General features: G+C 42.8%; 1 protein-coding gene across 9 annotated transcripts in view; it reads right to left on the reverse strand.

The window, feature by feature from the left end:
- Window positions 1–3,070: 3,070 nt before the first annotated feature.
- Window positions 3,071–12,303, reverse strand: part of LDB1 (LIM domain binding 1) — a 136,099-nt gene continuing 126,866 nt past the window's right edge. For 6 of the 9 annotated variants that reach the window (XM_069979959.1, XM_069979956.1, XM_069979957.1 and 3 more), the window contains exons 6-11: window positions 11,948–12,120; window positions 11,185–11,307; window positions 10,443–10,526; window positions 9,996–10,119; window positions 9,759–9,907; window positions 3,071–6,200 (exon numbers count right to left, since the gene is read on the reverse strand). In XM_069979959.1, the coding sequence (XP_069836060.1) occupies window positions 5,970–6,200; window positions 9,759–9,907; window positions 9,996–10,119; window positions 10,443–10,526; window positions 11,185–11,307; window positions 11,948–12,120 (884 nt within the window). In that variant the 3' untranslated portion in view covers window positions 3,071–5,969. Of the gene's footprint in view, window positions 6,201–6,276; window positions 6,310–9,758; window positions 9,908–9,995; window positions 10,120–10,442; window positions 10,527–11,184; window positions 11,308–11,947; window positions 12,121–12,303 lie in introns of those variants that run through there. The other 3 variants (XM_069979961.1, XM_069979960.1, XM_069979964.1) reach the window with 2 other exon arrangements.

Below are 12,303 nucleotides of genomic sequence, written 5' to 3' on the forward strand. Positions count from 1 at the left end.
AACTTTCGGCATTTTATTAGCGGTGGCTGCTGAAGTTGGATAAAGCCCTAAGCCTATGTGGAAAACATGGATATGGTCATTGGCTGTATCCATGTTTTCCAGACAACCTTAGAGCTTTATCCAACTTCAACAGCCCCCGCTAATCAAATGCCGATCAATCGGGTTCGGATGGACTCGAACCCAAACCCGGTTCGCTCATCTCTACTTACTGTATTTCCTTTCAGACACCCTCCAGGCTTCTCCTAGGTTCAGATTTTTTATATGTGGGTGTATATGTGGGTATATACTTCCTGTAATACATGTTGGATAGGAGGTCTGTGTGTTCAGGAGAGTGTGCCGTAAGTGCTTCGTCTTCTCTCTATACTCCCTAAAAACTGCATTGTGTGTGTACTTTCTCCCACCAACAGCCTGTGTGAGCTGTCCTCCATGTATACTCTCCCCTCTGTCCACACTGTTGTGTACAACTCTCTTCTCCTATCTCTAATACTCAAAGAATAGAGAAGGAGAAAAACCTGATTATTCAGGATTATTGCTTACATTTATGATAGATTGCTAGGTTAAAGATCTACAGAGCACCTGCACTAGCGACATGGTAGGATTTGTGTTTCTGGAAATAAGTGCAAACAGCTCAGAAGTATCCACAGCTTTTACGATAGTTAGTGGTGAACATGTTACAGTGTATCCATTTCTATATAGTGCATAGTAGAGATGAGCGAACCTGGAGCATGCTCGAGTCCATCCGAACCCGAACTTTCGGCATTTGATTAGCGGTGGCTGCTGAACTTGGATAAAGCCCTAAGGCTATGTGGAAAACATGGATATAGTCATTGGCTGTATCCATGTTTTCCAGACAACCTTAGAGCTTTATCCAAGTTCAGCAGCCCCAGCTAATCAAATACCAAACGTTCGGGTTCGGATCGACTCGAACCCTGGTCGCTCATCTCTAGTGCGTAGCACAGCCCCGCCCCCCCCATCCCATCCCATCCCCCCCAAAAAAATCCCCTTTTTAACTTCTATTCAAGATGGCGGAGGGAAAGAGCAACATATCAGTGGTCCAACACATAATAGAATTCTCAAAGCCCCGGGCGTTAACATGTGAACAATAAGCAGGCCAGCAATAAATATGGATTATGTATAAAAATGTCCATTATTTTCCTTTGCGAATTATATATATCTCCACCTATTTGACTAAAGCTGAAAACATCTTAACAAATGGCACAATATGGCTACCGGATACTGCTTTGTGCTCAGTGAACATCAGCCTCTATATAATTGAGCATCAGCTGTTCCTGATTTGACTAACAATACACCGATCAGCTTCAAAGTTAATGGGAACCTGGCAAAGTGTGTTCAATTTCTCTACAGCGCCCCCACAGGAGAAATGAAGTATTACACCCCCAATGATCCAGAATAAGACAAATCTATCACGCCCATTTCTTCCCACATTTTGCACCATCCCATCTTGAAAAAGCAGAGCATGAAACACAATGCTTATCCAGGATTAGATAAACACGTCCTCAGGTTGTGTGTGGTGTTATACCTTTATGCCATTGAAGTGAGTGGGGCCAAGTTGTAATGCTACACCCAAACTGAGGACAAAGATGGCAGCGTTGTGGAAAGAAAACAACTATGTTTTTCTCATCCTGGATAATCCCTTTACTGAGTATCGTATGTCCCCATCCCTTCGATGACAATGTATAGCCCTGAAAATGTGACGTGAATGGGGCGGAGCTGATCACAAGGTGTCACTTTCCTAGAACCCCCAGTGATCCGCTGTAATCGGTGGAGTAACCCAGCAGAAAGTGTTTGATTTCCCCACAGCGCCACCACTGGACAAATACAGCATTACACAGATCCAATTAAAGGGGTTATCCAGAGCTACAAAAACATGGCCCCCTCTCTTGTCTCCAGGTCAGGTGCGGCTTGCAATTAAGCTCCATTTACTTCTATGCAACAGAGTTTGAAACCCCACCCAATTTGGAGACAAGAGAGGGGGAAAAGGGGCCATGTTTTTGTAGCGCTGGATAACCCCTTTAAAAGCAATGAACTTTCCGAGTATTCCACAGACCTGATGTGTCCTCCAAAGCTAGAGGAACTTCAGTAGCCCAACTTTTTAGTGGATTCTATTCAAATTGGTGGCATCCTACCAAAAAAATCAAAGACTAGAAGGGGTCAAAGACTTACAGTAAAGATCAGAAAGAAGGCTTTGTGACAACACAAACATGGCTTTTTCCTCCTGGTTTGTTCTCTTTTAATGTCCTTGAATACAACATAGACTTGCATCAGACATCACTGTAAATGTAGCAGTTCTGGGTCGTAACCAAGGGCAAAGACATGTAAGTATACATACAAAATATTATGCAACATTCCCAAATTTAAAGGGTTTTTTTCTCCACTTGTGCTGAAGGATGTAATGCTTCAAGTCTCCAATAAACACATCTCTGCGTAAGGAAGGAAGTCGCTCTTATCCTAACAAGACTAAACATCCAAAACAGCACATAGCAGAGTGTCCCTTTAAATTTAAAGCTACCCCTTTCATTCTTTTGCTTTGAACACAATCGGTTTAGACTCAAGACCCTCAAAAAATAAAGGGGCTTCGGCCTATATACACACACACGGATGCAAAGTAGACCATTGAACATTACATGGTTTACAGAGAACTGGTGACCAAAAATAAACCCCCATTTATTACAGTCCCCCACCCCCAAATATCATATTACCTATACATATAAAAAAAATAAAATAAAATGAAGAATCTTTTTCTAAATGATAATACATTAAGACTAAAATTACACACGGCTTCTACTGAGCGGAAATGTACAGGCACAAGATACATAAACCCAAGCGAGAGAACAGGTTGGTAAAGGAGAAAAGAAGGGGGGGGTATTAATCACACAACTTTACATAGAAGGGAAGAGCGCCACGAGACTTATGGGTCTCTTCTCTTCCGCTCTCGGAGAGATTACAAAGGAATTCGGCAAAGTCTTTCCTTGGTTTGAAGCTTTTGGAACTGTAGAAAACAAGATTCCCCAGAGAATATAGAATAAGCCAGTACAAAATCAGGACAGCATTTTTTTAACTTACTTTTTTTTTTAATAATATTATTTAAAAATAAAAAACAAAAATAAAACAGAATAATAATAATAAAAAAAAAAATTAGAAATGCGAGAAGGAAAACGAGGCACTGTGGAGGCTGCAACTGCTGGAGACTGAGATGGGATGAGTATGTACAATGAGCTGGAATATATGGAGAGAGATGGATGAAGACTATACACAATAAGAGCTAATGAATGCCCATGTCATGCCAAGCTACCTGACAGGGGACACGTGCGGCCATAGTCTTGCATCTGTATATTCTAGAGCCTTCCCTGGATGGGCAACCCTATTTGGACTCCATTGGATGCATAAGTATATCAATATCTACATAGGGAATAGAGTCGTACATCCATGTAGTATACTATACCCTATGTAGGGGGTAGCATTTTCATATAGCATGCTATACTTTATGTAGGGGGTAATGTGTCCATATAGTATACTATACCCTATATAGGGAGCAGCACCTCTATATAGTATGTGATACCCTATATAGGGAGTAGCATCTCCATGTAGCATACTATACCCTATATAGGGAGTAGCACTTACATGAAGCATACTATACCCTATATAGGGGGTAGCACTTACATGAAGCATACTATACCCTATATAGGAAGAAGCACTTACATGAAGCATACTATACTCTATATAGGAAGAAGCACTTACATGAAGCATACTATACTCTATATAGGGAGTAGCACTTACATGAAGCATACTAAATCCTATATAGGGAGTAGCACTTACATGAAGCCCGCTTTACCCTATAAAGGAAGAAGCACACTATACCCTATATAGGGAGTAGCACTTCCATGAAGCATACTATACCCTATATAGGGAGTAGCACCTCCATGTAGCATACTATACCCTATATAGGGAGTAGCACTTCCATGAAGCATACTATACCCTATATAGGGAGTAGCACTTACATGTAGCATGCTGGCATTTCCACACAGCACTCTATCCCCTATGTAGGTATGGTTGCATATACATAATGCAAAGCCAATGGAGACCCAATGATCTACATCAGCTGCACATCGGGAAGCATATATAGCAGACCCCTAAAGTGATTTACCACCTTTGATCATCATAGTGTTCTTAGCCTAAAACAGGAACGGAAAACCTGCGGCCCTGCGGCTGTTGCAGAACTTTGATTCCCATCATGCTTTGACAATTGGCTGTCCAGGCATGATGGGAAACGTAGTTATGAGGGCTTCCCATGCCTAGTCTAAAAGAATCATTCGTTCAGTACAGATTTATCACTTAATTTTTTTATTTTTTTTTTAAATTCTATAATTTTTATAGTATACTGTCATTTACAAGAACGTTTGATATGTTACAGGGACAGTCAACAGTCTGAATGATCAGGGTTCTGGGTGGGTGCTAAGACCCAGACTCATCACTAGAATGCACAGCAAGAGTTCTCAGGAGACACCCCCCCCCCCCCCCCATAGACTTTCTATAGAATTACTTTCTTGCAGAGAGGAGATGGCAGGTAGGGCAGACACTCAGCTGAGTGCTCTTCTTGCACATTCTAGTGATAAGTCATGGTTTTAGCACCCAGACAAATCGATCAAAATGTGACACCAGCAGCCACCTCCAGGGGGAGCTCAGGAGTTTACCGGATACTGTTTATATATTTAACTCTAAGGCCGGGTTCACACTGAGCAAAACTAGCGGAATGCCGTTAGCCTCCCTCTCATAATGTGAGTCTATGGGAGGCGTGCGCTCCTGCTCTGTCCGCGCTGAAGAACGAACAAGTTTATTCTTCAGCATGGAGAGACGCTGTGAGAACAGCAGCGCGCGCCTCCCATAGACTCACATCATGAGAGGGAGGCCAACGGCATTCCGCCACGGAATTCCGCTGGTTTTGCTCAGTGTAAACCCGGCCTAGGAGAAAAGAGTATGCAGTAAGCTCCGGGGCTCCACCAGTGGTGGCTGCAGGTAGTCATACATTTATTCAGCTCGGTTTCCATGCTGGGGGATTTAGAGCGTCTCATTAGAAAAATTAAGCTCCAACCACCATAAAGATATATTAAGAAATAAATCTGCACAGAATATTAGCGCTAAGACCACTAAGGTGGTAAAAGGTGGAAATTCACTTTAAGACCTGTCTTACTTCAAAGGCTACTTTTAAAGGGGCTTAACACAGACAAGACTTTATTTGGACACAACGCTGAGAATTTTACTTGGATGGATTTTCTAAATCTAAAAAGATTTTAATAAATTATTAACTGGGACCTGAGAACTGGAGACCCCCCTAGAGACCTTGCTAAAATGAAGGGGGGTAGGGGGACTAAAAACGGAATAATCCTTCAACTTAATAGGGTTTAAGTACATATGCTAGTGACCAGGTGACACGGCACACACAACTCTGAAACCATGGCGCCATCTATAGCCAATTTGGTACATATCAAGGCGGCATTTATAAATATGGCTGCCAACTATAGTGGGTACAAATCCTAGGCTAGTATTCCTCAGTGAGGTCACTTGTCCATTGGCCCAACAAGTCCAGTGCAACATGACCACCTCCTCTAGGATTTTAGTGTTGACAATGACCCCGCCCCTGCTCTATATAAATTTACAAGCCCCGCCCCCGCTTAACTTTGTTCATATGCAGTTACTGGTCCACAGTACCTCCGTTCCTCTCACAGTAACCCCTTTCTTGGAAAGGTATAACCTGCAGCAAAGGGGGTTCATTTTAAAATGTCATTTTTATTTCAATTTACAGGTAGATAAGTTTCAATTTTTTTTTCTTTTTCTCGACTTTTATTTTAAAACAAACATTTTGTTCCTCCACATCGGCCTGTTATACACATATATATATTTTATTCTATTTTTTTTTTTGTATTTTTTTGTACTTTTTTTTTTTTTTATCTTTACTGTGAAGCCTGTGAGGTTGGGTTCTCCGATTTGCTTTCTTGGCTTGAAGGTGGTTTGCTGTTCCAGGGGCTGTTGGCGCCTAGCGCGGGGGAGTTATTGAAGCTATCCTCATCGTCAATTCCATTGGCAGCATCAAACTGAGTGTTCTCCAGGCGGGTTATCAGTCGCTCATCTTCATCCCCGAATTCTCCTCCCATAAGGGTTGGTTCGCCCACCACCATTACATCCTGAAAGGGAAGAGTTCCAGAAACATAATCAAGGCAGAGGCGTGTCCCTTCCTTCCACTACTACGCGTGGTCAGAAGCGGCTTCTTGGAGGTCAGGGGAAAGCTGAGGCCTGCAAAAATGCATGTAACGTAAGGGATGTAGGATTAAAGCCCTACAGTCATTACAGAGAAGCATTGTGTTACGCATTACCCATATCTACTTCCGGTAACAACCTCGCATAGGGCCGGTATCATGGATGCAATACTACCCGACCTCGGATACAGTAAGTGCACACATGGGACTCTCTAATTCTAACGCTTATTGGGGGCGTTGTGCTCACTTTATAGAGCTCAACTACATACAAACGTGTGAAAAGTAATGGCTCACTCCATGATAAGCAGCTGGTTAATAAATACCAGTTCTCCAGAACCAATACACACAGCAGACGTCTGACACACTACAATGGTGGATCTACAGGTGAATGGCCATGGAGGCATCTAGACTGAAGCTGTTGAGGCATGCTGAGAGTTGTAGTTATTGCTACAGCACCAACCACTGCTACTGGGCTACTAGAAGCAAGTTGTATCTCCAGTCTTGCCTACAGGTGGTTGCCATGTAAGTAAAATTAAGATCCCTTAAAGGGGACCTGTCGTCAATCTCATGCAGGCTTCTCCTCACCAGCCATGACGGAGTGTAATCTTCCTATAAAACAGGGAGATCAGTCAATCAAGGATGTGTGGGGGCAGGCATAAGCCAATAGGGACCGCCCTATTGACTTATAGGCAGCATGAAAGAGATGACAGGTTCACTTTAAAGGGGCATTGAAACAGTCATGTGCAGACTTGATTTTGCAAGACCAGCGGGGGTCCTCACTGTTCCCCAGAATAGGTGATCCTCAATCATGGAGCCAGAAGACTACAGCAAAAAGAAGCATTGGTCTAACACGTTCCAATCCTCATGGCCACCAACAGGTCATGTTTTCAAATACTAAGGATTTCCCCTAGTATTTCACAGATGATATAATTATATGCATCAGGTAGCACAGGTGTTCTTTGTATGGGATATCCTCAAATCCTGACCTGTTGGTGGGCCAAAAGGAATGAAATTGAGAAGCTTTGGTCTAACACCTTGCCAAGTCTAAGGGTGCGTTTACACAGAGATCTGACAGATTTTTGAAGCCAAAGCCAGAAATGGATTTGAAAAGAAGAGAAATCTCAGTCTTTCCTTTATGACCTGTTCCCTGTTTATAGTCTGTTCCTGGATTTTGCTTCAAAGATCTGTCAGATAAATCTCTCTGTGTAAACGCACCATAAGGCATTGATGGCCACAGTCGAGAGGGCTCCCATTCTAGTTTTCTAACCAGGCAAGTACTTAAAGGCATTGGGGGAGAATTATCAAACATGGAGTAAAGTGAAACTGGCTCAGTTTCCCGTAGCAACCAATCAGATTCCACATTTCATTCCTCACAGACTCTGGAAAATGAAAGGTGGAATCTGATTGGTTGCCGGGGGCAACTGAGCCAGTTTCACTTTATACCATGTTTGATAAATCTTCCCCATAGTCCATAATTAGGGGAGAAGATGGCAGTTCTGTTCTAAAAACAGTGCCACACCTGGTCGCAGGTCGTATGTGGTATTGCAGCTGAATGCATGGGGCTGAGATACATTATCACACACAACCCATCGACAGGTGTCAGACACACTCATCTGATGAGGCCATTTGTTGTACTATAATATTTTTCAGGGTGCATTGTATTAAAGGCACCTTAAAGTGACTCTGTACCCACAATCTAACCCCCCCCCCCCCTCAAAACCACTTGTACCTTAAGATAGCTGCTTCAGATAGCTGCAGGTGATGCAGTTATTGTCCTGAAAAACAACTTTTAAATTTTCAGCCCTGTGCCAAACTGGTGTGGCCTAGATTTTGTATGCATTGGGCTGGCACAATCTCTCTGTACCTCCTTCCTGCCATCTTCATCATTAGGAATGCTCCTATTCTTCACTTGTCTGAACACTACTAAGGTGCTTTAACAATCCAGACCATGTGCCGTGCTCACACAGGTGATGAATAGTAGAAAATCTGCCTGGTGCATTCCTAATGATGAGGAGGGTGGGGAGGAGGGACAGAGAGGGGGTGTCAGCCTAATGCATAGGCATTCTAAGCCACGGCCGTTGGGCACAGGGCTGCAAGTTCAAAAGTTGTTTTTTAGGACAATAACTGCATCACCTGCTGAACGGACCCCAGGACAGATCTTGGATTAAAAGCAGCTATCTGACGGTACAAGAAGTTTGGGGGGGGGGGGGGGGGGTCAGATTGTGGGTACAGGGTCACTAACTCCTAGTAAATGAGAAACATTCATGGGATTGGATAGATTTATAAAACCCAAAGCGAAAGAAAAGGATTAGAACCAATCAGAATCCAGAAGTGCTACAAAAAAAACAAAAAACAAGTTCCTTCTGATTTGGACCTTGGAGGAAAACTCTTATTTTCCCCTTGAAATGTCTCTTTAAAATTTCCCCCTATATTTTCACCTTTGACCGTATTTACATTGAATTACAGCCTTTTGATTCTCCAGAGCTGCATTCATAATTCTGCTGGTGGGTGCTGTATCTTATAGCTTAATGGCTGTTGCAAAACTACAACGCCCAGCATGCTGAGAGCAACAGTACCTGGTGTGAGGACTATACGTCCCAGAATGCAAAATCACCAGGTTAAGTTCTGAAAAGACACTAACCAGGAGATTTACACAAACTGCAGAATTATGAATACAGCTGTGAATGAACCATTATAATACAGCTAGGATGTGTACGAGTCAAGAAAACCATAAACAGGGTCCAAAGGTGAACTGAGGCAAGAACATATGCACGTATGGTACATATAGTATATGACGTTTTATGCGGAGACCAAAGCCTATGGGACCCGGCCAACAAGTTTCCAGGAATTGTAAACGGGTTTCCTCCGATAAGGAGATATGGAGACCAGGAATGTCAGGAGATAATTAGACTTGAGAAATGGAAACTATATTGTGGGGCAGATCTGGTTCTGTGTGTCAGTATTGGCTCTGGAGAACATTACACACATTTGCAGGCAGGGGCTTGGGGCAAAATACACATCCATCATCATTTGTATAGCCTTAAAGGGGTACTCCACAGACTAAACACTCATTTTATATATATTGCTTTAATAAAGTTATATTTCAAGGGATTGGAACTGCAGAGCTTAGACAGCCCTGAAGTTCCCAACACAAACACGGGAGGCAGCAGAGGGACTGTGTCACCCCTTCCTGTGGCCAGTCATAGAAATAATATAAATAAGAAAAATAAAAAAAAACTTTATTAAAAGCAGTATACTAGCAAAAAAAAAAAATAATCTCTCAGCCTCTGGAGTACCCCTTTAATTTAAGACTAATCTCAATATTTTATAGATATTACAGCAGCCAAGCAGGTAAATGAATTTAAAGAGACAGTGCCACATACGTGGATCATTATAAAAACATTTATATAAAACCTCTACACTATAAGGCTTGGCAGATATGTCAGGCATTAGGGGATAAAGATAAAATTAAAAGGTGATGCTTACAGGTACCTGGCTGGAGAGGGCGAAGGTACTGGCCGGACTTTTCTTCTTACTGTTGCTGTTGTTTGTGTTGCCCCCTCCAGAGCTCATTGTGCTCCCCCCTGACATCTTCCTTTTCCTCCTCTTGTTGGGAGCCTGTCGGGCTGGTTCAGCTGCAGGGATGACACAACAGAGGTCAGAATGGAGCGGACCATCTGTACAAATGGCTGAATGAGAAGTGCAGTTCTTATAAATGCTCACCAGGTGGCGCTACCATCCTCTGCCATTTCTGAAATAGACACGTCTTTAAGCAGTCTCTGGGGCTTAAACTGTACGTCTTATGCCGGGACATGAGCTCCTGCATGGGCTCCAGAATTACACACAGCTGGCAGGGGTAGAAGCATAAAAAGAATGTTAGAACCTGCAATAAAGACGGAGCTGATAATAGCCAGGACCTATAGGGAGACGTACCATACGAGGACTCAGATCCAATGACTACTGGATGTATGCAAGAGACTGCACTAATGGTTCCCACAGCACCATGACTGCAAGGACCCCACATACTGCTCCAAGTCCAGGCCCCCTAATCCCAGTGACCCCCTCGCCATGTACTAGACAGGGAGCGATGAACACCACATGTACGACCAATAAACATAATGCCACATATGTCATCCTGGATCTAATAGACGTAAACCATAGTCTGCTCACCCGGAGGTAGTTGAGCGTAGAGTTTGACAGTCCGCATCTTGTGATGTTTTTCGATAACTGGTCCAACATTTGGGGGTCCTGGGCCTAGGGGGGAAAAAAAAAAAAGTTTTATCTTCATAAGGTAACGTCAGAAGTAAATATCTTCTATAGGAACACAAATCATCACTATTTCAGCAAAGAAACTTTTTTAAATTTTTTTTCAAAAAGTTAAATGACTTTGTAATATAATTAAAGAAAATGTGATTTTTTTTTTTATTACGAGCGGCAGCAGTAACATTGGCCATGGCGGGAACTGCAGGGCTGCTCAAGCCCTGGTCTCGGAACCCTGTGATCGACTGTGCGCCTACAGCTCTACCAACACAGACAGCCTCCCCTAGTGTAATGTCTATTCTAATACTAACATGGATTAAAATAGAAATCAAGGGAGCAGAACAAATATAAAAAAAACATATATATTTTTGTAGAAATTAATAAAACAAACAATTTAAAGAAACTCTGTAATAGGTTTTATTAGGCAAAAAAAGCTTCATTCTGTACTCAAAAAGCTGTTTGCCAGCCTAGGGCTTAAGCAGCTCTGCAGTTCCTGTCACAGCCATTGGTGGCAGCAGAGGAGCTGTGTCGTCCTTTAGAAAAAGAGAGGCATAATATTACCTGCCTAGTCTAAGAATAAGTCATCAATATACAATTCTTTGAACCCCCCCCCCATTAATACTGCATTCCGATCAGAATGTCCTGGACTTACATGCATGGCAAGAATACTGCGGGGAATAAGCTCTCGATGTTGCCGGATACTGAAATGCCACGTTTTTATCCTCATCATATCATCGAACATGAACTCCAGGTATAACCTTCCCTCTACGCACACCTACAGAGGTAGCATCAACAGGTCAGGATACAGAAACTGAAAATCATTAACAAAACAGCTATACTCATACATGACCACAAGATGGCACTATGACCATTCCCAAATCTCCTCTCCGCCCACATAGAAAGTCTCCATTTCCCACTTGTTTCTCCATAGGTAGTCCTCAGGGGAGCAGGAGGCTAGACCTAACCTAACAATAGTTAGTTCTAACAGGGCTTCATTAACTGGGCCAATGCACTGGGTAAATGAGCGCAATCTCGTAGAACGGAGCTTGGTCACTGAGCTGCCTATTACAAGGCGAGACCATAGTGCGGGGGAGGCTGCACAAACAATGGCTGGATCATTCATATGGCCTTTTCATAGGGCCACACATGTCCTATTACATAGGGAGAGGATGCAGACTCAGCATACACATAAGTATATATCTTACAGTCATATAAACACTGTACAGAATTGGGTATCTTATAGTTGGCCTTTCAGTTCTTCACCATCTGATTGCTGTCAGTGAATAGGAACACTCTTGTCTATTAGGTCTGAGGATATAGACTGTATCCATTCTAGATAATACTCATCCCCAACCCAATCCTCACCTGTCCTGAGGGTTTGTTACAATGTTTCAGGGCTGACTCGGCCATCTTACCTGTGTAAACATGGGTTTGCCATGCTGTGTGACCATTGTGCACTGATCGCAGTCAAGAGACACAAAGTTATTGTGGAATGACTCCTTGGGGTGTTTGAGGACGTAGTAGAGCTCTGTGGCGCCACCTTCAAATATGCTGCGGAAATATCGGGGGATAAGCGTCCGTCCAATGGCTGAAGGGATAAAAAAAATACAAGAACTTGTTACTTCAGTTCTTACAATAGTCGTCAATATTCCATGCAGAGTGAAAATACAACATGTCACAAAGCAATCCCATCCAGGCCCTGGTGCCACATGACTGCCCCTATTGGTGGTGCATGATATTGCAGCATTCAACTTTTTTGTTTTTTTTTTAA

This window comes from Dendropsophus ebraccatus, chromosome 8, assembly GCF_027789765.1.
Source record: "Dendropsophus ebraccatus isolate aDenEbr1 chromosome 8, aDenEbr1.pat, whole genome shotgun sequence".
NCBI classification, from domain to species: Eukaryota; Metazoa; Chordata; class Amphibia; order Anura; family Hylidae; genus Dendropsophus; species Dendropsophus ebraccatus.